Source organism: Rhinolophus ferrumequinum, chromosome 10 (genome assembly GCF_004115265.2).
Source record: "Rhinolophus ferrumequinum isolate MPI-CBG mRhiFer1 chromosome 10, mRhiFer1_v1.p, whole genome shotgun sequence".
NCBI lineage: Eukaryota > Metazoa > Chordata > Mammalia > Chiroptera > Rhinolophidae > Rhinolophus > Rhinolophus ferrumequinum.
In genome coordinates this window covers 81,268,965-81,296,315 of record NC_046293.1, presented here as the reverse complement: position 1 = coordinate 81,296,315, position 27,351 = coordinate 81,268,965, and the positions used below count along the sequence as shown (strand labels likewise).

Here is a 27,351-nt window from a genome sequence, read left to right as displayed (position 1 = left end):
ACATTAGGACTTGAGAAGGATTAAAAACCTCAGTCTGAGTGAACTGGTATTGGTCCTTGCCTAGTTTTTTCTGTATCTTTCAATTTCCTTGCTTTTACTTTCTAGGATAGTCAGGCTAGTCAGGCATCAGTAGAACATATCATACTGTGTACACAATCATACATCCTCTTTTGCTTTAAGCCAGTCAGCCCACCAACCCCCTCATTTAAAAATTCAAATTGACTTGACTTGATTTTTTACAATTAAAGAATGTTCGGGTATACTTTGACCTCCTGTTGTCCTAATTCCTACAGTATTTTCTTTTACCTTTGCTTGAGGTAACGATGGCCGCTACGTAGTCCAGTTTTTATATCGTATGTACTTTTTAAATTGCTTTCCAAATCACTACAGAATTTTGTTAGGTTCCAGTGATTATGGTGGCGAAATTCTTTTACTTTTAATGCATTTGTTTGGATTATTTTACCAAAGCACATAAGAGTTACTTGTTGTTTGTTTTGAGTTGAAGAGGAGATGGAGAAGGAATGTCAGGCATTTCCTCTTCCTTTCCACAATGTCTTTTTAATGAACATTCTTCTTGCCTCCTATGAACAAACCATCTCAGCTCTCAGTGACGGGCCTCTAAGTGTTTAGTTTCTAACAATCCAACCCCTTTTCTTTGTTCCCCCAGACCTAGAGAAGTAGTTGCTTCATGCATTTACTATTTCTTCTCACCTCCGGGCTCCCTTTTAGCCTTTACAAACTTCCCAACTTGTTAACCAGTTCCCTGTATTAAATTCTCTGGGTTAAAATAACTGCGGCAGTTTCTGTTTTCCTGCTGGATCCTGGATGATCAGCCTACAGAGCCTCAATCATCCTAAAGAAATAATAAGGTGTGTGGACAGAGTTTTCTGTTCAAGAATTTTTATTCCCGCATTATTTATAATAACAAAAACACAGATCAAATGTCTGCGTTGAAGCGAGTATCAGTTAAAGGAAAGTATAGTGTGTGAATAGATGGAGTAGTAATAGCCATACCACGTTGAACAACAACTGAATGCTACGTGCGTGATTCCCTATTGATGTTGGGTCAGTGGAAAAATTGCTAAGGAGTTAACCATTGTTACCATTGTGAAGTTGTCTCCCAGGTAGAGTGGTTATCAGGACCTGGGCGCTAGGAGAAGAGGCCCTGCCCTCCAGCTCCAGGAGCTCAGAGGACAGACCCGCACGGAACTGGACCCTGACCACTGAGGGGCACCCACCAGCTGGCGCTAGGGTATCTGAGGGAGTTAAGAGTTGATGGGATGCGGCTGACAGGAACAGCAAACAAACTGGGAGGAACAAACTGCCTCTCTGTGCTTCTGGCCTCTGGTCTCCCTCTAGGACCGTCTCCTGGCAGAGCAGCTGAAAGAGAAAACTAGTTTGCAGAGCCCTAGTCTCAGTATCACAAAACAGACTTTTGAAGAGTGGACGTGGAATCAGGAGACATATTCTGCAGGAGGAATTACTGAACTAAAGGATAGGAGCTTTTTTAACAAAGGTTTTATAAGGCACATTCTCTCTAGAATGTCTGCAAGTTTGGATTCCCACTAGTAATACACAAGCATGCCTGTTTCCTACACTGCAACATATATACTAGGTGTTATAGTTATTTAGGTATTATTTGATTTTTAAAGAGCCTCCTTTTAAAATGTAATAAGCAAGAAGTGTTAATTTCTAGTTTTTAGTGACTTGTGAGCTTTACATTTTTTTATTGTTGACAAGTAAAAATTGGATATATTTAAGGTGTACAAAGTGATGTGTATGTGTGTACTTATACCACATGTGTATGTATATATGATATATATTAAATGTATGGTATTTATATCTATATATATATCGTATATATACACCACAATCAAACTAATTAACATGTTCGTCACCTCCTGTTGTTAGCGTTACCTTTTTTTGTGTTTGTTAAGACTTGTGAGCTTTGACTTTTTTTTATGATTACTGTTCATCTGTATTTCTGAGAATTGTTATTTGTATACTCTATTCATTTCCCTATTACTTTGTTTATTTTAAAATTGAACCTTGTCGTTATAATTAAGGTAGCCATATGCTACAAATATGTTTTTCTTGTTTGTCATTTCCCTTTGAGTTTTGTTTCTGATTGTTGACAAGTTTACTTGTATTCATTTCTTGAAATGTACAATTATTTTAATTTTATGATTTCCTTGGAGTCAATGCAAAGAAAGCCCTCCTTGCTCCCCAAATATATTTCCAGCTACTTTTGTTAAGGTTTTATTTTTGACAATTAAATCTTAAATTCTAGATAATTTTAGTTATAAGATACAGATTTATAGTTAACAAAGTGTCCTCAATTTGTATTGTTTTTTTCTTTATTTGAATTACCTTCCAAAAACATTAAATTCTCATGTTCTTATACCTGTTTGGATACTTTCTCATTTGTCTTACTGATCTGTTTGATCTTGATCATTATTGTACCTTGTTATTTATTGTAGCTTTAAAATATTTCTTTATAATGCAGTACATAATTTTTCCTTCAAAAGTTTCTTGGATATTCTAGAGCCTGTTATGGATCCATATGAATTTCAGAACTGTATTGTCAGCTCTCCAAAAGCTTCCCATTGGAATGTGGATTGGAATTGCATGAGATTTATGAAATAATTTGTGGAGACTCTCCAACTTTACCATCTTGTATTTGCTTATCTAGGAATGCAGTATTACAGACAAGTGTTTTAGAGTTTACTGAATCAAGTTTAGGAGCGTTCTCATTACATGCCTATGGTGCTTGTAAAAATAGTTACCGTTTTTTATATACTACTAAGCATTTTACCTCCTTAGCACATGGATTCGCTCCACAAATTCGTCTTAAGAGAGGTAAGGTAACCTACCTAGTCACACCACCTAGGCAGGAAGTGATGGAGGCTAGCAAGGGCTCAGATTGGACTAAGTTCATCGCCCAAATTCTGAACTCCTGCACCATACTGCTCCCCAAATAGTTAAGATACCCAGATCACATGCCTTTTCACTCTGAATCCTGGTTTATCTTCCTTGTTATCAACATGGCTTAGCCTAAGTGACTATTTCTTCAGTGGTATGGTATGGTATGGTATGGTATCCAGAAAGGCCTAATCAGTACCTCTAGTTTAAAAAAAATAAAGAAAGAAAAAAGAAAGGACAAATATTGAGGAGCTCCAGTTCCAGTTTGGGAGCATGTGGAGAGATCGGCCCTGGAGTCAGTGAATGTAATTGGTTATAGAGGCTACTTTGGGATGTTATACGTTGTCTGTTTCCACTTGCCAAGTTCTCAAATCCTTGGCAAGCACAGTCCTTAGCAAGCACAAATCCTTCACTTAGCATTAGCCTCCTCATCAAAAAGAATTGTGTTTAAGGCACACTTGTCTCTTATTGGTTATCCAGAAGGTGAGCCATATGGTGTGCTTGTCATAGGTGGTTCAATCCTAATTGTGTGGATATAGCTTCCTGATATGAATAGTTACTTGATCTATCATGTTTTTAAATCTGCTTCATAATGCTATAATGGTTTTATCTCCTGGGCAGGACTCTGTTGTTACTTTTCTTTTACTGCTCCCCCCAGACCCCCAGTCTCACCCTCTCACTAATTTTCCTTGGCGTTTGTTCGGGTTTTTTTGTTGTTGTTTTGTTTGTTTGTTTTCTAGGGAAGGACCATTCTTTGTGGCAAGAATTGTGTGCACATAAGGTTTCTTTGGTGGTGGTATTGCCATTAGTTCTGATGTGTGCAGGCGTTATTTCCTTTGTGGAATAGATGATAATACCAGTTTCCATCAGATTTGGTTACAGTGTGATTTTTATAAAGTGAACCCTATTTTCCATTGACTTTTATTGTTCAACAGAGCTATGTTTTCTTGGTAAATATCCTCAGTTTATTGGGCCGGGAATCTTGTAGGTAAGGCTCAAAAGCATGTTCAAACCCATAATATTTAGGTTTTGTTTTGTGTGTTTTTTCCTAGTGATTTGAGGCAATTTTATGGCTACGTGCCTATGATTTGCAAAGTCCAGGCCATGTCCCCCAACCTTTCTTTCTCTCTTGACGTTGTTGTTGCTCAGATCATAAGTACTCACAGTTCCAGGGGATCTAGTCCTTCCACGTTCACAGCCCCTCAGACTCAGTCCCCATCTCCTCTGTGGCAGTGATTGAGTAGTGGAGATGTGTCACAGTGTTACACCATGACTCCAGACGTGGAACTTCCAAAGGCATTTTACAGTTAGTTCCCTTGGACAGTTCTGTTTGAAGCTTCAGGTTCAGTGAAATGAATTTTTGCCCTCATTCTCTAAGGTTGATAGTACATAAATGAATTCATTTTAAATGACATCTAGCATCAGGCAAAGTGCCATGCCGAGTCAATGTTATTCTAAATTCATTTGGGGATAATAACTAATAATTGAATGAAATTTGGGGGATAATAACTAATAGGCATTTTGGGGATAATAACTATTAATGAAATTTCCAGATCATAAATAACTTATTTTAAATAGAACTGGAAATGATAAAGTTAAGACAATTGTGTGCTTTTGAAAATTTGAAGAATTTAACTAAGAAATATACTCTCCCAGATTTGTACTTTCACTTCTTATACAATTCAGTGCACAGTAAATTTACTAAAAAATTCTAGATATTAACGCTTTTTAAAAAGTTATGTTGTCCTTTCTTTTTTAAGAAGTCATTTATATAAGTGTCCTATGAATTATAAATGCCATAGAACTATGGCTGTTTTACATTTTGGGGACTAAAGTACAAGAGGGTCATATCCTCTTCCTCCCACCTCTGGAATAAACAGTCTCTTTCTGAGACCTAATTAAATGACATGAAAAGTTTCAAGCAAATAAGATTACGTTTAAAAAATATGTCACCATTTTTTGTAAATTGAGTATATTGATAGATTTATGAACCAGAATTGAGAAAACTTTTTTTTAAATTTCAAAATAAATGATCTCTCTCTTTAAGTGTATTTAAAACTTTTTGTTTAGAGAGCACCGTTTTCTCCAAGATATATTTTTAATATTTTAATCAAGTGTTAAAATCTTTATTTCCACTACAACGTGCTGTGACTATTTTTGTTTTATTTATTAGTCAAAGGAAATCACATTAATGGGATTTATATCTCAAACTATGTTTTGTTTTTTATTTTCAGTTTTTGCTTTGACACTCTTTCCAGTCTGTTCTCTTGGCAACAATGGCATTATTTCTGCCTGTTACGTGTTTTTTGTGATTAATGTCTTCCATTATGTTCCCTATCACGACTTATTTCTTACAAATATTCTAGCTATTGTATTCAGTCATTAACTTATATAATTTTTCCTACAATATTTTAGTCATAATTGTTTTCCTAAATGTGAAAAAAAATGAATTTTATGAGAGTTTTAGCAATGAATTTTGAATGGAAAAAGAATCAGAATGTGCTAAAAGTTTTTGTCTTTTCCTCCTGCCTCTAACCCTCCCGGTGCCATTTCTCCTACTTTGGTAGGAGATTTGGATCCAACTACAGTAGGTAGGATTTGCTTTTAGATATCTGGCACAAGAGGATCTGGGGTACCAGTAGACTGTACATGGAGCCTACGGCCAACCGACTTGTTAGAGTGGGAAGGCCAGTGCACGTGGAATCAATTTTTCTCTGACCATAGCTCTACAGACCCCAAATGAGTGAATCTTGACAGGAGTAGAAAATCTCTTGTAGTATTTAGCACAGATGAGCTGGATTTCTATAGGAGCTGAGCTCAGGATGGTGTTAAAATCATGAAGGGAAGTGACTCAGCTTCAGTCAGGTGCTGGCTCAACAGACATTGTTCATTCGTGTGTCAGATACTAGGTCGGAGCTGGGGTTCGGGGAAAGGACGCGTATAGGCTATAAGGGGAAGCAAAAGCCAGCATGTAGATTTACATGGTACAGTGAGAGTATGAACTGGGGGACATTTGACTAAAATCAGTAGTGTGGGTGAGGTGGAACCAGAGAAAGTTTCCCAGAAAAAGACAGTTCAGCTGAGATCTGAAACCTTGCTATGCAAAATGTGGTCCATGACTGGTTTGTTTGGGCATCACCTGGGAGCTTATTAGAAATGCAGATTCTCAGGTTCCCCCCCAGACCAACTGAATCAGACTCTGCATTTTAATAAGATTCCCCAGGCGATTCCTTGTCCATGGAAGTCTGGGAAGTGCTGATCTAAGCTTGCAGTGGGAGTGGAGGAGAGCATTAGGAGTATTGGAGTCTTCTAGTCAGAGGGAACTGCATATGCAAAGACTGTGACTTATGGGGGAGCTTGGTGTGCTCTAGGGACTGAGAGGAGGGCTGGAGGTGGGGGGAGGAGGCGGGGATGTGGTGCCATGGCAGCCAAGAGAGGAGTGTTTCAAGAGGATGGCTGTGGTCAACTCTGCTGAGAGGCAAGAGAAAGGTTGAAAACTGATGCATTTAGCAGAGATTTTTGGTTACCTTTTGAGGAGCTTTTTTGATGGAGTAATACAGGTGCAAGCCAGTATGAAGTGGGTTGAACAGTGAAAGGAGGGAGAGGAGGGAGCAAAAGAAACAACTGAAAAATATTATTTCTTTTATTCAATACATTTTCTGATTATATATCGAGCAATGAAAATGTCCAGATGAAAGAATAAACCCAATAATAGTGATACATGCGTAAGTTGCTATGGGAGTACATCACTGGATTGGTTAAATAAAGTGTGTGTGTGTGTGTGTGTGTGTGTGTGTGTGTGTGTACAAGAAAATCAGGGTGGGGTACAGAAAATGTGATCAAAGATAGCTTCCCAGAAGGCGTTATACTTGAACTAATTCTTGAAGAATTTTCCTGATAATACACAGAACAGGACAGAGCTCCGCAGTGCAAAGGCAAGAAGGCTTGAGAGGGGACACAGAATTCAGGGGCCCATGAACAGTTCTGGTCGGTTGCAGTACTGGGTAGGGTTGGGTGGGGATAGCAGGAGGTGAGGCAGGGGGAAGAGATGAAGCTGGGTCATGAATGACCTTCAATGCCATTTGAAGGTGTTTGGATTCACCTTAAGAATTTTAGGAGTCCCTGTGAAGGATTTTAGGCAGGAAAGTGACAAGAGCACATATGAGTTTCAGAACAGTTACTCTGAAAATGTGATAAAAGAGGGGTTGGAGTGAGGTGAGACTGGAGGCGTGGAAAATTAGGAGGCAGCTACAGCAGTAATCCAGATAGGAGGTGAGGAGTGCCCGATGTAGAGCAGTAGCAGTCTAGGAAATGCAGGTGACTGACTGGTCTGTGAGATACTGAAGAGAAAGTCAGAAAATCCTGCTTACTGATTGGACGTCGGAGGAGAGGGAGAAGTCCAGACATCTCCCAAATGTGGGGCTGCTGGGTAGATAATGGCACTGTTTACCAAGACAGGAAAGAGACAGGGCTGGCTATGGTGCATCCAGTCCAGAAACATAGATGTGAGGATCTTAACTTGATCACTCAAGCCACGAGGTCCCACGGGATGATCCCTACACTGTAGCTCTGTAATAAACGTGGTAATGATTGTGAGCAAGAGATGGCCAGCGTTAATCTTATCTCATTCATCAGGAGGGATCGTTAGAAGACTGTGTGTATGAATAATGCTGGTTGTTTGATAAATACTGTGACTGGAATATGAAGCAGATAAAAGTGGTTACATTTAATGGCTGTGAGTACCACCCACAGTGTCACGGCTTCCTCTCTAAGAGCTCCCTGCTTACTCCTGTATGTATCTGTGTGTGTGCAGAAAAATTATGATTCTTAACCTCTCTTTTTAAAAAGGTATGAATCTAGTTCTCATTCTCTTGGACTCACAGCATCTATGATAAATATTTTTGAATTTTATGGCAGTATTTTAATGTTATTTCTCCTGGACCATTTTCCCCATGGTAATAGGTTTAAAAAAAGAAAAAAAACAGTCTTTGTAAACATAGTCATCTTTTTATGGTCTTTGGTTTTTGGGTTTCTTTCACCAACAAAATAAGGAAGAAAAACCCACACTTTTCTGCACGCAAAAATGTAGGAAAGAAAAATGTAGTTTCTCTATCAAACAGTAGACTGTTATCATAGTATCTTATTTTTAGTTATTTATAAGTATCTGTTACTGATTTTCTACTTATAAGCTATTCTTCCTGGAGATTTTATGCCATAATTTTTCAACTACGTCCAGTTACATAATTTTTATCAAGTGGTGAAATATTTTATGTGAGATTCATAGATTTAAATGCTTATGTTAAATTGGCTTCCTATATATTATTAGAAAACCATTTTTCATCCATTAAAATATTGAGACCAGAATTTTTAAATAGATATTGGGTCTTTGTCTACTAAGTACTTTTTAAAAGTATTATATACATTTTTCAGGCAGCTGCCTGAAAATAGAAAAACCTTTTTTTCTCTTTTAAAACTACATCTGAAAATGTCTTAATAGTTTGTTTTGGATTTGTTGTACAGTGATTTTAATTTTAAATGTGTATTCATCATGTACTTATTCATATACTAGTTAGTTAACATTTATATAGTATGACTGATTCATTTATTTATTGAACTGTCACCTGCCCTTAAATAGTTTATTATTTAATTTGAGAAATCAGACATAGATGGGAGAATTTAAAACAAGACCCTTGCAATAATGAATAGAGAAATAGCTTTAATTAAAATAAATCTTATTAATTACTTTATGAGTGCCTTACACATAGGAGTTATTTAGCGTGTTTTCAGCAGTCTGAAAAAAGGTATGCTATAGATTTGCCTTCTGGAAAGATGCAATTTAGATTTTGGTGGCATGGGGGTAGGACATAATATGATGATATTGATGACAGGTAATTGAATATAAACTAAAGATTAAATTCTTTACCTACATTCTCACACAACCTCATAATAGTACAGAATTATTTTCTCCATTTTATAGATGAGGAAAACTTAGAGAGGTTTAGTAATTTGTCCAAGGTCACATAGTTAATACAAAGAAGAAGTAGGATTAAACCCAAGTTGTGTGACTTGATGTCTCCTTCATATAGCCACCATATGATATGATAGCATAGATAACAATATGCTATCACAAATAACAGAAATGCAAGGGAAAATTGATAATTGCCTTAAGAAGCAAAATTAATTATTTATATATTTAAAAGAGCAGCAAATTGCATCTACTTTGAGAAGATGAGAAAAGGCTTCATTATTTTGCAAATGCAAATTAAAGTCAACTAATATAATGTACACTGTGTATACTGAGTTCACATAGAAAGCTTTCATACTCTGTGTTTTGAATGATTTAAGGAATAGTAAATAGAAGCGTGGTTCTCAATACCCAGCTGTGAATATACATTACGGTTACAATCACAGTTATCATTAATCATACTAAAATATTCACATGATGTTAGATGGTGAATAGAGCAATACATAAATATAATATTTGCCCTCTAAAAGATGGTCCACAAAGCTTGCCAGTTTTCTGAATGTAGCTTTGTTAAAGGATTGGTTGAATTCCTGCCTTTAGATGGCCTCTTCATAGCATTAAAACAAATACAAAAGGAAACTGAAGTCTTATTCAAGTGAGCAAAGTGTGATTTAGTTTGTATATGTAATTGAAAGAATTATGACTTTTTAACACATACCTCACTTTTATTTTAATTTGGTACTTGAAAAGTTTCAAAGAGCAGAAAATTAGACCTGTAAGAAAAGTCAAGAGATGGCATTATTTATCTCAGAAAATAAGCAAGCCCAGGAAATTATTTTCCAGATATGTATTCTCAATAATGCTTGTGATTCTTTGATAATTTGATGTTTCACAGAAATAATGAGGATGGTTATTCAAGGATGTAATTTGACTTGTTGATTTGGCTGCCTTTCTGTACATTGTTATGATACCAAAGTGGTGGTGGTGTGTTTGATTTGGAAGCACATATACTAAAGTTGAAATGATACAGAGAACACTAGAGTGGCCTTCATGTGAGGAAAACATGACATTTATAAAATATTGCTTGTTTTTTGGAATTCCGTGTTTGTAGATAGGAAGGCCCCGTGTCATAAAGATATTAGTTCTCCCCAAATAAATCTACAAATTCAATGCAATTCCAGTAAACAGCCCAGTAAAATTTTCAATCAAATCTAAAGAGTTGTTTTTAAAGTTTATATGGAAGAACAAAGGGCCAAAAATAGCCAGAACCATTTCGAAGAAATTTGAAGGTTGGGGACTTATTAACTTGAAGTGTGACAGTGTTATAAGGAGAGACAAAGAGTTTACCGTGGAGGGCGCATACACACATCCACACAAACAGACGTTGGGTATGTGGAAGGCCTGGCTTTGCAGCCCCATGACGGCGGATTAGTCACTCAACGGACTTTTCAGTAAATGTTGCTGTAACAGCCAGCTATACGGGAAAAAATAAAATTGTGTTCTTACTTTTAACCACAAACAAAATCAATATCAGATGGGTTAAAGGCTTAAATGAGAAAAACAATACTTAAAAAGTTTTCGAAGAAAACAGAAGAATATATTTAGGCATTCTGGGTAGACAAGGATTGCTTAAACAAAGTATGAAATGTGCAAATCATAAAGGAAAAGTTTAATAAATTCGACTACATGTAAAACAAAAACTTGTCTAAATAAAAATAAAATAAAAGTGAAGACAAACCATAGAGTAGGAGATGTATTATGAAGTAATGGTATCCAGAATTTGTAAAGAACTATTAAATATAAATTAGAAAAAAAAGAAGTAGACTAATTAAAAAGTGGACAAAAGACTTAAACAGGTGATTTATAGAAGAATGATCAATAGACATGTAAAATATGCTCAAGCTACCAGGAACTAAGGAAATGCACAATGAAATGAAAACCACGAGATACCATTTCCTGTCCATAATTTTGTGAAAAATTTAAAATGTCTAACAATCAAATATTGTTGCGTTTATAGAAAAAAAGGGAAAGTTTCTTCTACTCATAGAAGAATAAGTTGATTCTAGCCTTTTGGACAATATCTGGTAAATCTATGACTTAATGATTCCACTCTAGAGAAACTCTCATACTTGGATACAGGAGACATTTCTAAGCATGCTTACTGTAGCATTCAATACTAGCTAACAGTAGAAAGGATGCATACATTGTGGAATAGTCAATCAATGGAACACTATCTGGCAGTGAAAACAAATGAACTAGACTTACCTGCATCACCATGGACAAGTCTGAAAATGTCGATTAACAGAAAATACCAGAAGGATCTAATATAATATAATATTATGTGAAGTTCTAAAACATTCAAAAACAATACTGTTGTTTAGGGATGTCTACATGTGTGATAAAAGCAAAGGGACATAGATTGGAATGATGGGCGCCATATTCAAGCTGGTGGTATCATTGACGAGGGAAATGTTGGAAGGTAGATTAGAAAAGGGTACATTTTATATCTTAAGGTGGGGGAGGCGGTTGCTTTATTATTCTTTATACCTTTCATTGAATTTTTGAAAGTATAGTTGAAACTTAAATCAGTTGTTATTAGATAAAAAGAGAAGGATTACTGATTCATTCAAAATTGCTAGTATTACAGTGAGATTGCATTTCTTATTCACTTATATTATTAATTTTACTTGAGTGCGGTTGTGCATGCAAAGGGGCAGCTTTCTGAAAGGTGAACAGATGGCTTTTTTGAGACGATGTGGGTGACACTAAACTAATATGGTTTCAAAGTCAAACTTCCATTTTTTCCAAGATGTACTACTTACTTGAATATAAAATATCATTTTACTCTGTAGCCCAGAATTCACAAAAGCAGTAATGGCTACTTGTTTTCCCTTTGAGTTTACAGAAGTTTTATTGGTGTATATTTGTCTAGAATATGGGGAAAAACATATACCATATACCGTGTTTCCAAGAAATAAGACCTAGCCGGACCATGAAATCTAATGCATCTTTTGGAGCAAAAATTAACATAAGACCCTGTATTATATTATATTATATTATATTATATTATATTATATTATACCCAGTCTTATATGATATTAAAATAAGACCTGGTCTTATATTAATTTTTGCTCCAAAAGACGCATTAAAGCTGATGGTCCAGCTAGGTCTTATTTTCGGGGAAACACGGTACCTATAGCATTTTAGTTTAATTTTAATGCAGAGAGAGAGTGCTAATTCTATTTCACTGACTACCTGCTCTCTGTTCCCCCGCCCCCCATTAATTCTGGTCAGTGCTTCATCATTAATTAAGGCTTGTCTGGTGCGCTGCACTATTCTGGACTCAGCATAGGACATCAGGAGACACATCTTCCTTTAAGGAATTCATAGTTTATGTTTGCCTGATCGTGTAAGAAGTGTAACACAGACGGAAATTTTTGTAAAGATTTTATTTGATCTTGTTATATCCTACCTACCCATTCATGGCTTCAAAATAATAAGCTTCTATAGAGATGAGCATAAAGATGAAAGACAAGCACAGACAGTAGATTTGTGACCACAGCTGTCTTTTCCAAGGGACTGAATTAATCATTCAGATAGTCTAGTTGATAGCTGCACAGGGGTGTGTTTTTCAAGTCTCTGACAAAAATTAAATTTCCAATTTGGTTTGAAGAAGAAAAATCAAAGCTCTCTGTAAAACCTTATCCCTAAAGCTGGGAGGCTCTTTCTTTGCGAGAAAGATGCATGGTTTCTCCCAGAGGACAAACAGAAGGCTTTCTCAGCTCAGTGAGTTTAGTTTGGGAGACACAAATTTCACGTGACATTGTCTGGTTTTTATCCTCAAAAACTTAAAATCAATCAGTCTTGATAAGGTGGGTGTGTTCTTACAAAGGTACACAATATACTGTGAAGACATATAAGATAGAAGAGAAGTGCTTCTCCCCTTCAGGATCAGCAGTCCTTTGTTCCTAAGGATTTTAGATACTGAAAACGAATCCTTTGTTGTGGTCCTGTCACAGCCCCATATGGGTGACTCCATGGCTCATTTTTCTGTTTCCCTGATTGGCCCATCCACTTCTTGTTTAACACTGGCTTTTGATCTCAAGTAAAAACCCAAAGGTTGAGCGACGCTCTGAGTCACTTCAGAAAGACAGCCAGCCCTTGTCAGGATTCTCAGATGAACTCAGTGACTGTCTGACTCCCTGGTGCTGATGGTAAACTCAGTGTAAAGACTCCCACTTTTTGGCCACCACTTCCTCTAGTCCTCCAATTTTCATCAACCCAGAAAGGCTTCCAATGCACTGAGCTTCCTGCCTTCTCACTGCCCACCTCCTGTGTCTGCGGCTCCCTCCTTTACCTGGCTTAGATTCTCTAGTCCCTCACTAGCCCCTTTCTCCCGCTTGTTGTACTCACCCAAAAAAGCCTTCAACCTGGTAAAATCTATTTCTGTGCCTACTGTGCCCCTACATCCAAGCAACTGGACAACCATGCTGACTGATCTCACCTTAAATTTGTTTACACAAAGCTCCGGCTCCCGAGTCGTTACGGCCTCCCTACCCTGTGACATCAGTGCTCTCTTCCTACTCAGTCTTGCTCATCAGCACACATGTGAAATGTATTTTCCATTGTTAAAAAGTAAAACTTCATTTGACTCTTCATCCCTTTCCTGCTCTTCTATTTGCTCTGCTCCCCTTTATAGCAAACTCCCCAAAAGAATTGCTATATTCAGACTTTTTTTTCACTTTCCACTTCTCTGAATCCACTGCAGTGAAGCTTTTGTCCCCATCATTCTACTCGTGTCAAGGTCCCAGTGACTCGTCTAAATCAGGTCCTCTAAGCACTTGGTCCCGGGGCTTACTCCCTCCTGAAACTCGTCTGCACTTGACTTTTGGGCCACTGTCCCTCCTATTTCGCTAGCCACTAGTCACCTTTCCTGCTCCTTTTCTTCCTGCCTTCTAAAGTCTTTGCAAGTCTTCTCTCATTTGACTTCTCCCTGAGTGGTCATAGACACATGGTTGTGAATATTTATATGCCAAGCACCCAGCGCCAAGGGAACAGAAGCTCCTGCACTTGTACCTCTCCATCTGGCTTTTCATCTTTTATAAAAACTGTGTGTGTGTGTATACACACTATATATATTTTTTTCTGATAACTCTCCACAACCTCACCACGGAAATCTAGAATCATATATTTCCAATAGCCTTCATGACTTTTCCCCTGGAAGTCTAATAAGCATCTCAAACTTAACATGCCCCAAACTTATTCTCCACCTTCCACATTAAAAAATGCATTATCAGTGGAGTTACCTCATAACGTAACACCTTACCCAGCTTTGTTTTTCCTCATAACCCTTGTCATTACCTGGCATTCTATTACATATCTCTATATATTTATTTTTCTCCTTCATCCACTGGACTATACCATGTCAACAGGATTTCTTTTATTTATTCGTTCCTTATAGTAGGCAAACTAATGCCTACTATATGTCCACGTCCATGTCCTCGTCCCCAGAATCTGTGAATATGTTTCCTTACATGGCAAAAGATACTTTGCAAATGTGGTAAAATTAAGGATCTGGAACTGGGGAGATTATCTTGGATTATCCAGGTGGGCCCGATGCAATCACGGGCGCTTGTAAGGGAAAGAGGGAGGCATGGGGATTAGAGGGATAGGACAACGGAAGCAGAGACTGGAGTGACGGGGCCATGCATGAGCCATGGAATGTCGACCACCTCACGAAGCTGGAGTGGCAAGGAACAGATTCCCTCCTAGAGCCTCCAGAAGGACCACGGCTCTGTCGGCACCTTCATTTTAGCCCCGTAAAACCTATTTTGAACTTCTGACCTCCAGAACTTTACGACAATAAATTGTGTTGTTTGAAGCCACTAGACTTGTAATTTGTTACAGCAGCAGTTGGAAACTAATACACTTCTGAACCTAAAATTTTCCTGGCATGTGGGGGCTACGTAAAATAATTCTGTTTAAATGAATGGTATGCCTTCATTATTTTAGATCCTATATAGAGATTGTTGAAGTTTCTGATTCCTATTTTAAATGTTACCATTGAAAATAAATGATCCTTTCTTTCTTTCTTTGAACAGTAAGATTTGCTTTTATTTTTGTCCAGGCAAAAGATATTTTTTTGTTACCCTAGTCTATTTCAGGCATACATTTATAAGTCTGTGTGTGTGTGTAGTGATTTAAAAATCTCAGAAATGTCAGGAATGGAAAGGACTTTAAAGGGCATTCAGTTGAATTTCCTGATCTAATGTTTGTGTATTTCTCACAATATCCCTGACAAGTGACCATCCCAAGTCTATTTTAGAACCTTCAATGATGGGAAACTCGCTTTAGCTGGAGGGGTCAAGACCACTTCTGGATAGACGTTTCTGACTTTTGTCTGTTTTGTTCTCCACTTACGGAATTAAATCAAGACTAAAAATGTTAGTTATAAACCAAAACTGACTTCTTTTAACCCATTTATTACAGATCTGAAGTTCAAGTCACTGCTTATCTTTACATGTGAAATGCCTACTTTTGCATTCACATTTGTCAGAAAGTCCTTATGCTATTCTATCAGAAACCATCAAATATACTTTTGGGGGATAAAAATAAAGACGTTATTTGCAGTTAAGTGATAAACACTTGCTTTGCTCCCTTATGATATCTCTAAGGAAGCATTGAAGACAGTAATTTTTAGTAGAGAATGGTATTGGTTTCACCTTGGGTTTATACTTCTCTCCAAGAACTGTCAAATTATTAATATTTGTATTTTGTGAATGGCTCAGCCAATGTAGGACAGTCAGCTGAAGTTAGTTCAACAAATGTGGAGCCCTGTCTCTGTCTCATGAACTATGTTTTGATTAAAAAAAATGATAAAGTTATGGCTCGTGCCCTATAAGAGAGCATCCCTTATACTCTAGTAGGGAATAGAGACATGTGAACAAGGAGTGACAAATACCCGACTGACAGCACGAGGACCTCCGAGAGTGCGGTGGCAGTGCGATGAGTTCTGACTTGCCAGCCCAGATGGTGGGTGGGTGAGGAGGGCAGGGGAAGGGGGAGAGCAGAGGAGAGGAAGAAAGGCAGTTAATATAATGTATGAACTCTCGTGTGTAATCGAGCACCACAGTATCTCGAGTCTTCCATTGTTAATCATATAAATAATAACAGTTTAGATATGTGGACCTTGAACGGTTACTTTCCTAATTAAAATTTGCTTTCAAATGCCACAGTTTTTACTTTCTATTGATGCACTGAAAGAATCCATCCTCTAATGTAAGTGACATATGAAAAATTATGCATTAAAATTAACTATGGCAGTTAAATAACCTGTTAAGAGTCATTTGTGCCCAGAATGTGACAGGTTTTTTAATCTAGCTCTCAGGACTATCAAAGATGTTTGCATCAGACAACTCTATATGTTTACAGTATTTTATCTATTCAGATGGAAAGGGAAGCCTTTTAACCTGTAGAGATAAGGATTTCTCAGCCACTCAGATTCATTCCTGCACTTGGAGAAGCTGCGTTGCCCATCTTTGAGATGGGAACGGTGGGCTGACCCGGGGAGAACTGAAGGGTGGTGTCTGCCTGTCATCCTTTTGGACGAAGTAGATGCCTGGAGAACTTGTGAGTTCCCTGAAGGAAGGGACCACACCTAATTTGTTTTTGCTGTCGCTCTAATATCTACCAGAGGAGGCCTTTTTTTGCTGAATAAATCAATGAATGAATGATTGTGACCCCACTGTACTTCGAATATCGGCAATGAAATTAATGAATAAGAGAACATGGTGTGGTTTCTTCCTTTAATGGACTAAAGAAGCATTTGTTCTTTGTCACAGTCTCTCAGTCATTTGTTTGCTTGTGTTTCCTGTTCATCCTGCAGTTCAGTTATGTGCCAGACTCTGCCTTAATTCTCTACCAACAGAGAGTCCGCATTCTTCTTACATTTAGCACCGGTAAATGCTTTGGGTGATGTTGGTACTCAGGAAGCATTCGCCCCAAAAATGAATATTAGCACCTTGGAAATAGGAGAGGACCTCGCTGTACTTGGAGCTGCGGGAACCACAGCCTCATTTGCTGGACTCCTGATAGCCAAGAATATTAAACATAGATTTTCCCCTTTTGGTTTTGTTTTGTTTTAGGACTGAGTGCATTGAAACTTCCCCCAAGCTCTGCGTCTCACTCTTTCCCTGTACATTCAGGATGTAAAGGCCAGGCTGGTTGGTGGGGAAAAAAATCTCCTAATGTCTAGATTCCAATACCTTTGAGAGACAGAAAGACTGATGTGTCAGTGGCTGCTGTTATGGGATGGAGACCTCGAAACTTTTCCTCTCTCTGCCCATACCTTGGCCCCTTTTGTGTTCGTCTCCATATGTCATAAAATAGTAATGTATTTGTTGATGATTCCAAACAAGAAAACCGCTATTAAGGTATATCGAAACTTTTACTGCTTAGATTATCACCTTAAATCTTTTCTTTGCCCATTTTTCTATTGCCCTTTCTTCACTAACCACCCTGGTGCAAACCCCCAGAGTGCGATAACTGATTTGTTAATTAGGCTAAAGTCTTTTCCCATGAATTGTTAGAGCTGCGATACAGTATGACTAGTGATATTTGCAGCCGTGCGTACATACTTTAGTATGTTGTGCTCCATATAAACAAGACTGTCTTGGTTCTAGAGTTTGGTTTCCATATGTAGGAACGGTAATAGAATCTGCATCTAAGTGGTTACCATATTCAAAACTATTCAAGTTCCTGCTAAGTCCCGGGGATACAGTGGTGAGAATAATGAGCATTAGCACAGTCTCGTGTGGGAGGAAGACCAGATGAGGAACAAATATATAAACACAAGCTCTGATCAGTTGTGGAGGAAAACATTCGGAGGCCATGTGAGAGAATGACAAGTTCAGCTTCAATAGAGTGGTCAGACTCCGTTTCTGAAGATGTGACATTTAAGCTGAAGTTCAGAGATCAAAAAGGATTCAGTCACACTCTGAGGGCAGAGAAGGCCATTGCAGACACAGCAGAAGCGATGTGAAAAAATTACAAGTCTGTCCTTTGAGTAGGAATTATTTGTTTGGGGTGGGATAACTGGCTGGCCGTCTATACGTTGTCTGCGGTCAGTGCGGTGGCTTCCCAGGATCAGGAATGCAGACTCTGATTGTGAGACAGGACTTCTTGGTGAATCCTTCGTATATTCCATATGCATCTTAAAACTGTTTCATTTCCGTCTTTGCCACTAGCCGGTAGCTGGGGACCCAGGTGGATAAGTGCTGTGTGTTATTTTCCCAGTTCCTTAGTTCAGAGCGTGAATAGGTAGGTAGGTCCTAGATGCTTCAGGGTCCGGCTAATGAGAAGCCTCTGACATCCTTCATGGTAACTTGTTCTTTCATGATCTGTGATTGATGGAATTTTGCTTCTGAACATTTTAAGGACAATTTTAACGGTTCTTTCTCACATGGAGTTGAGTAATTCAAAGTGATAGTAATGAGATCGTTTTGGGGGTATGGATTTTAATGAGTGCTCCATACTTCAAAAAGCCGTTCTCAGATATTTTAGGTTCACGCTCTCACACTGTCAGGCATATCACAAACACGGAAAACGTGGAGACACAGAGCATAACTGCTCAGAGACCGGGATGGTTTTCAGAACTAAATGTAGCCTGCTAGACATTAAGGCAAAAGTATAGGGTCATAAATCTCTGAGGGAGGAAAGTAGAAAAGACAAGTTACCAAGCGACTGAAGGCACCAGAACCTAACCCTCAGGGCAGCAGGGTCTGGGGTCGCGCCGCGCACCGTGGGGTCCCCACACAGTGGGTCCCGGGAGTATCTGCCGAGTGAGCAAAGGAAAAGACCCTGAGCAAATGAAAAGACTCCTACGTGGCTAAGTAAGAGCACTAAGATATATAATGTACCTATTTTAAAAATAAACTTGAATTGTGAATGGTGGATTTTAAGTTTGTTTTTATTATTTTCAGCAAATGGTGAATTCGTAAGATTATGACGGGCAGAAAGTTGAAAGGTTTTATCTTCCTAAAACATGGTTGAGGGGATCGGGGGAACAATACCCAGAGTACTTGGGCATCTCGTAAACATACGGCTGGTTATGTTTCCTGTGTCTTTCCCACCTGTGTGGACTTGGATAAGTGATTTAATATTTCTGTATTTCTGTGCCTTCATTTATAAAATGGAAATAATAGTAGAACCTACCTGATAGGCTCATGGTGAGAATGAAACCAGTTAAAGTGTGTAAAGCCCTTGAAATTGTGCCAATCTCACAGTAAGCTCTGTATGTGCCAAGTGTCACTGTCGTTTTCCCCCTCTTCTCCTTCTCATCACCATCGGTAGAAGTCTACTTTCCATGTTTGAGGTAACTCGGTCAGGAACTTTCACATCCCAAGTGATAACCAGAAATGAAAAACTGACTACAATCTTTAAAAACACAAACTTCTGTGATGCATATGTTTGGATTTTTGTTTGTTTCCTTAACAGCTTTAATGAGATATAATTCACATACTATCAAATTCACTCTTTTAAAGTGTGCAATTCAGGTTTTTTAAGTATATTCACAAAATTGTGTAACCATCATCATTATCTAATTCAGAATATTTCATCTCTCCAAAAAGAATTTTGGAACATTTTCATCACCCACATACCCATTACCAATCTCTCCCCATTCTTCCGTCTTCCCAGCCTCTGGCAACCACTAATCTCAGTCCGTATTCATACATTTGTCTATCCTGACCATTTTATATATATGGAAACATACTATATGTGGCCTTTGTGTATGGCTTCTGTAACTTAGCCTGATGTTTTCAGGATTCATCCATGTTGTAGCCTGCATGGACCAGTACTTCATGCCTTTTTGTGAGTAAATAATATCTACTGTAAGGATATAATACACTTTGTTTACCCTTTCATTATCATGGTATTTGGATGTATATGGATTGTTTCCATATCCTTGGCTATTATGAATAATGCTGCTATGACATTCTCGTACAAGTTCTGTGTGAATGTGTTTTCATTTCTCTTGGGTATGTACTGAGGAGTGGAATTGCTGGGTCATCTAGTAATTCTATGTTTCACAATTTGAGAAACTACCAAACTGCACCATTTTACAGTCCCACCAGGAATGTATTAGGGTTCCAATTTCTCTACCTCTTTGCCAACAGTTATGTTCTGGCCTTTTAATTTTATTCATCCTGGTGTGTATAAGTGGTATCTCACTGTGATTTTGATTTGTTTTTTCCTAATGACGTTGATCATCTTTCGTTTGCTTATTGGACATTTGTGTAACTTCTTTAGAGAAATGTGCATTCAAATCCTTTGGCCATTTTTTTAATTGGGTTATTTGTCTTTGTAGCTTTGAGTTTTGAGAGCTCTTTATATGTTCTTCATACAAGTGTCATAAAATACATGATGTGCAAATACTTTCTCCCATTCCGTGGGTTTTCCCCACTACTTTCTTGTTGATATCATGTGAAGCACAAACGTTTTTAATTTTGATAACGTCCAATTTATTTATTTATTTTGTCATTTGTGCTTTTGGTATGGTATCTAAGAAGTTTCTGTCTAATCCAAGATCAGGAAAATTTACTATGTTTTCTTCTAAGAGTTTTATAGTTTGTTTGTTGTTTTCCTTATATTTAAGTCTCTGATCCATTTTGAGTTAATTTTGTATATGGTGTGAGGAAGGGACTCAAATCCATTCTTTTGAAGTAAGATATCCAGTTTTCCTGTCACCATTTGTTGAAAAAAGGATGCTTTGCCCATTAAATTGTTTTGGCAACTTTGTCAAAAAAATCAAATGATCATTAATGGAAGGATTTATTTCTGGACTCTCAATTCTATTCTGTTGATCTATATGTCTATCTTTATGCCAGTGCCACATTTTCTTGACTACTGTAGTTTTATAGTAAATTTTGAAATTGGGAAGTGTGAGTTCTCTGTCTTCATTCTTCAATATTATTTTGGCTATACTGGGTTGCTTGATTTTCATCTGAATTTTAAGATCATCTTGTCTATTTCTGGAAATAGGCAGTTGAGATTTTATAGGAATTAAACTGAATCTGTATATATTAATTTGGGGAGTATTGTCATCCTAACAATATTGTCTTCTGGTCAATGAACATGGGACATGTCTTTCCAATTATTTAGATCTTCTTTAATTTCTTTCGTGATGATTTGTAGTCTTCAGTGTACAAGTCTTGCACGTCTTTTGTTAAATTTATTTCTAAGTATTTGATTCTTTATGATGTTATTGTAAATGGAGTTGTTTTCTTAATTTCATTTTCAGATTGTTCACTACCATATATTTGGAGGTTTTTTGTTTTTGTTTTTTTTTTTAATTTTGTTGTGGTAAAATATACATAACTTACCATTTTAATCATTTTTAAGTGTACAATTCACTGGCATTAAGTAAATATTCACAGTGTTTTGTAACCATCCCCACTATCTGTTTTGAGAGCTTTTTCATCACGCCAAACAGAAACTTTGTACCCATTGAGTAATAGGTTCACATCTCCGCACTCCTCTGCCCCCAGCCATAGTAACCTCTAATGTACTTTCTGTCTCTCTGAATTTGCCTATTCTGGGTAGAATCATACAGTATTTTCTCTTGTGTCTAGCTTACTTCACTCAGCATAATGTTTCAGGGTCCATCTATGTTGTAACATGTATCCGAATTCCATTCATTTTTATGGCTAAGTGGTATTTCATTGTCTGTATATACCACATTTTGTTTATATATTTATCTGTTGATGGATATTGGATTGTTTCCATCTTTTGCAATTTTGAATAATGTTGCTATTAACATTGCTGTACAAGTATCTGTTCAAGTCCTTGCTTTCAGTTATTTTTGGATATTTACTTAGGAGTGGAATTCCTAAATCATATGGTAATTCTATGTTTAACTTTTTGAGGCACAGCGAAACTGTTTCTACAAGAGTTGTAGCATTTTATATTCCTACAAGCAATGCATGAGGGTTCCAGTTTCTCTGCATCCTCACCAACACTTGTTATTTTCTACTTTTTAAAACAGTAGTCATATTAATGGATGTCATATTTTTTTAGATTAAGACTTAGAGTACATCTAACAATCTTTTTTTTTTTTTTTTTTTTTTTTTTTTTTTTTTTTTTTTTTGACTACAACAGTTAATCCCTTAGACAGATATAACAAAGTGTATTACATTGAAAAAAAATCAAGGAAAATTGTGAATTTTTTCTATTTATTGTTAGCTTTATTTTCTTCTTATAATTGTAACTTCCATACTTTGCTATAGTTGAGGATAAACAATTAAATGAAAACTGGGCTTTTAGAATATGGAAAACGTATATATAAAATATTATTTTAAAGTTTGGAAAATATAACGCTTCCTGTCTTTTCTGTGATGTGAAGACGACGGAAACTGTTGTTAGAACTCTACCAGAAAAGGGTGAAGAGATGTGTGGATATTTCTCGTATCCTTCTTTAATGTCATCAGAATGTTTGCCAACAACCTTGAAGAAGAAAGCAGAAGACATGAGCGACCTCCCTTCTGAGAGTCACAGAAGCATACCACTCGCTGTGACAGATGCATTAGAGCATATTATGGAGCAGCTCCATGTGCTGACACAGGTGGGTTGGAATGCTTTGCACTTGGGGGTAAGGTGTACCAAACAGTCCCGGTTATAGCAGGTTGCAGAACTAGCAGAGCAGGGCAAGAATTGTCTTGCTTAGAAAGACAAGCTCAAGGCATATGCTCTGCTGAGCTGCTCTAGCAAGATCTTGTGGAGGTAAGGCCAGAGCCCGTGCACACATACGACGTATGTGTACACACACACACACACACACACACACACACACACATACACACACACTGCTGTATCTGGCATCTGGGAGCCAGAAGGGAGCAGTAGAGACTGACAAACAGTGGTGACGCTCCCCACTATCAGTGTATTTGATCCTGGGCAGTGATGTTTTACCTTAAGAATTTTTGATGTATTGTGTTCAGACTAGGACATTATCAAAGACGGATTTAGGGCCATAAGAAAAGTGTGTTGGGATTAACAATTTCTGGTTAAAATGAAATATTGGCTGTGTTTACAGTTCTTCACTTTGAAGAGAGTCTCACTCTGCACTATATAAATTCCTTCATTGTAAAGCTTCTTACATCATGTTGTGTCCTTCTGGAACTGATGGGTTTTGCGTTCCCATCTTAAAATATGACCCAGGCCTTTGATGCCAGTTTACCTTTGCAAAGAAGGAATACCATGGATATTAATAGGCTTCCAATTGTTAGTCAGGAGATGCAGATGTCACTGAAGGGAAGTGGTGTGTTGAAATGGACACACCGAAGGCCTGTCTTCCAGCCCAGCTGATTCAGCGTTTCCTTGGAAAGTCTTCTGTTGTTCCTCTTTGATACATAGACTGAGGATACCAGTGTTCGTCAGAGCAGACAGCATCACAAGTTAAGCAGACGGGCCACAATGGGATCATGGGAGATGTCAATCACTTTTCCAGAACAGATATTTCAAGTTGAAATAGCTCGTGCATAGAAATCCTCTACTTCTTTTCTCCACCTTGGCTGTGCATTATAATCGCCTGCGCAGTTCTAAAGCATACAAATGTCCAGTGCTCATCCCAGAGGATTCCTTTACATTGCTCTGGGGTAAGGCCCTGGCATCCGTCTTTCGAGCTCCCCATATGATTGTTTTATAGCCAGGGCATAGGGCCGCTCAATCCAGGGTAAAATTACTCCACTTTATGCCAAGTGTAGTCTTGGTTGGCGTGTTCCCCATATTGCCATGACCTGCTCACCTGTTGCATTCAGTGTCGGGAGCTCTTCAGCCTCTCCCAAGTGAATCTTTCCTTTCTCCACACTTTCAGCTTCATGACCCATTTCTCCTTCTTTTTACCTGATTCAAGAATAAATGAGGGGGTGGCCGGTTAGCTCAGTTTGTTAGAGCGCGGTGCTCTTAACAACAAGGTTGCCGGTTTGATCCCCACATGGGCCACTGTGAGCTGCGCCCTCCACAACTAGATTGAAACAACTACTTGACTTGGAGCTGATGGGTCCTGGAAAAACACACTTAAAATAAAAGTTTAAAAAACAAAAAAAGAATAAATGAATCACTTTATGCTTTATTGAACACCTCTATGATTTTTTTATCTGTAATTTTGAAGAGCTGGCTTTCTTTTACCTTTGAACGAGGTTGAAAGCAGGCACAGCACACATGCAAGATGGGAACAGCAAACTGCGGGCTAGTAGCAAGTAAAGTAAACATGTTCTCATTCACTTAATTACAGATGGCTTGGCCTCTAATGCAGCTGCTGTGTTTATAACTATCTGTACTGAACTGTAATTAGAAATAAATTAAAATAAAACTATGTTTTAGATGGTAGCTAAATGGAGTTATCCAATGTTAAAGGTGTTGATGATACATGTATCAACAGCCTTAGCCTGTGGAATTGTGATAATTCATGTTTCTTAAAGTATTGGCAAAATGCTTGACCCGTAGTAGGCATTCAAGAAATGATAGACTATATTACCAACATCACTATTTTTAATTAGTCGTAATCTATAGTATAGTATAGGAAAACAAAAATACTAAATAATGATGTTTTTAAAAATTTGTTACCTTCAGAGGATGATAGGCCATCAATTCCCGATCTTGGAACTTGTTGATTAAAATAACCAAACATTTATCCTGCCTTTCCTCTATGAACTCTATCACTGGGTAACCAAATATTAGATGAAGGAAGTGTCTCTTATTCATAAATTATTTCAAATAATAATTTTTAAATGAAGGCATTAGATGATGGCAATGATGGCATTTGCAATCCTCAAGAATTAATAGATCTTGGCATTGCATAGTTCTGCACATCGTGAAAAGAGAAATGACCAAACCTTAGTAATGTGTCTTCTAATGAAAGGATAGACCGCTGCTTACAGCCTTACCAAGGGATCTAACGTAAATCTTAGCAAGCCTTTGAATCCAGCTGTGAGTTGACAGAAAATGAGAGGAGGTTGGGAGAACAGATTGCACCCTGAGTGCACCATTCCTAACATCCAGACTAGTGGAAACCTCACAGGTCAAATGGTCTGAGCCTGCCGAGAAATTGTAAAGAAAAGAAAGGGAAGAGATAGGAACCTACACATTAAGAGAGACTTGAAATGACATATCAAATCTTGACAATGGGTAGGACAATATTATCGTGTCTAGGGATGTACACCTGAAAGATTAAATGATAAAGAAATGCAAGCAATTGGTTACTATAATGGTCAGGATAGTGGCTATTGTGGGGGGGGAGGGAGTGGTGATTCCGATGGCCCCCGTCACCAGCCATTGATTATTTTGTTCTCCTTTTTACAGACTGTTTCAATCTTGGAGCAGCGACTGACTTTGACAGAGGATAAGCTGAAAGACTGCCTTGAAAACCAGCAAAAGCTTTGCAATGCTATCCAACAGAAAAGTTAAACAGAAAAGTTAAAATACGATCAGAAGCACGATAAATGAACACATGTACATATACTCAGGAAGGTGCAGGCTTCGGGTAATGCAACCATGCCCAAATTTTCAGGGCATTTCTAAACAGGGTGAGCAACAGAACAAAAGGCAGGAGAGGCGTAATTAAAGACTAATTTAAACACACAAATCAATGTCAAGGACTAACTTAAATCATTACCATTTATGATTGCAGTAATAAAGTGGTAAACATTCAAGTGACTCTATATTTTCCCCATGTTATTTTAAATGTCAGTTTTCATTTGTAGTCCAAACCCTACCAAGAAAGTAACCAAATCTCTGGATTTCATTGTTAAGTCATTTCAAATCGACCATGTTCAAGCAATTCCTTAAAGCAATTAATGTATTCTTTTAGTGAACACCCTTGGGGTAAAATAATTCACTTACCTCTAAAAGAGCATCCTCTATATAGAGAATGAGTTAATGTTCTGTCTTGTGTTTCTTTCAGTTCAAAGAAAACATTTATCCTTTCTTACCAATGTCTTAAAAAGATAATCTTATAAAAATTTCCAAAACACAGATTTTCCACAGCAGGAATACACTTATTTTAATTAGCAATAATAGTACATGCATGACAAAGGTCAGTGGGTTTTTATTTATGGTGTGTATTGATTATTCTTTGACCAACCTGAAAGAGTTAAAAACATGTGAAGCACATATATCTTTTCTTTCACAGATGAATTCACTGAATGATTTGAGTTGTACTCAAACCTGTGATCCCAGTTTACAAAGATTACGTTCGTATGATTTCATTATGCTCGAAAGCCAGAATGATGCAGTAGCAGTATTTAAAAATATACACACATCTATGTTCACATGCTTCAGAAATGTTGCATAGGGTTATTTTGGCAGCTGAATTATAGGTACTTAAAAAAGAAAACATTCATATCATCTTCCTATATATTTTTTTAATGAATTGTGATTTGAAACTAAATGAAAATGAGCTAGGCAAACTAAAAGATCTTGGTTACAAATTAAGAATTTTGTTTTATCTTAAGCAATAAGAGATTAAATTGAAGAAAAACAGGTTGATTTTAGCTTGCTTTTCTGTTAACCTATACCAAGAATAAAGAAGGTAGGAGAAGGCAGTCCACATTAATGATGTCTGTAGGTATCATGGGGAAAACACTAGCTATTTATATTTTAGAAAACAAGAAAAAGTGAGGTCCTATTTATGTGGGGGTCTATATTTAGAAATTTTTCTTAAAGCAGTTTCAATTGTATCTATGAGGTGTTTTTTTTAATCATCTCATTGTGTGTTTTAAGTGCCTTTTTATATTACACTAAGTGTGAACTTCTAGACATTTTTAAGAGTTGATAAAGACCAAGTGGCATTACATTTTTATAACCTCATTGAGAAGACTAAGAAATGAAATGTCCTACTGATTTTTGTTTACTCTTTTTTATGATTCAAGCAATAAAGACATTTTACCTATAAAAAAAGTTGTTTATTTTTTTCTTGATGATTAAAACCTTATCGTCTACCTCATTCAACTTTAATATGTTTAACAGCCTCCTGAAAACCTCGTCAAAAATGGTTTCCTGGGCCCCACTCTGAGTTTAGGGTTCGCTAGGTTTGTGGGGCCCAGTATTTGCATCTCTCAGAAGCTCCCAGGAGATTGGTGTTTGTTGGCCCCAGGCCAGCACTGTAGACACCGTTGATCTAGCTCTGGCCGCTTCTTAACAACATGATGTTGCGCGCATTTTTAGTCTTCACAGACCTTAGTAAGGATTTAAAAACAGTGATGAGTGAAATAAATTAAAATGCCTTGAAACTTTTTTCAAGACAGTCATTTAATTCCCTTCCCCCATTTTTTTTTAAAGCTCTTGCAGATTCTCCTTGGTGTTTACCAGATTCTATCCTCTCACCTTTCCTAACTTGTGTATTCAACTGCCTGTTCAGCATCTCCACCTGGAAGACTAGTAGGCATCTCTAAATATGTCCAAAACCAAAC

At 37.5% G+C, this 27,351-nt stretch overlaps 1 protein-coding gene and 1 non-coding gene across 3 annotated transcripts in view; both read left to right on the top strand.

Annotated features, from left to right (window-relative positions):
* Positions 1–26,813, top strand: part of POC1B (POC1 centriolar protein B) — a 97,078-nt gene extending 70,265 nt beyond the window's left edge. Inside the window, exons 11-12 of one of the 2 annotated variants that reach the window (XM_033117032.1) lie at positions 22,287–22,505; positions 25,244–26,813. In XM_033117032.1, the coding sequence (XP_032972923.1) occupies positions 22,287–22,505; positions 25,244–25,348 (324 nt within the window). In that variant the 3' untranslated portion in view covers positions 25,349–26,813. The remainder of the gene's footprint in view (positions 1–22,286; positions 22,506–25,243) is intronic. The other variant, XM_033117031.1, reaches the window with a different exon arrangement.
* Positions 9,874–9,980, top strand: LOC117029555 (U6 spliceosomal RNA). Its single transcript, XR_004424287.1, has one exon. It is a non-coding gene; the product is annotated as a U6 spliceosomal RNA (small nuclear RNA).
* Positions 26,814–27,351: the final 538 nt, after the last annotated feature.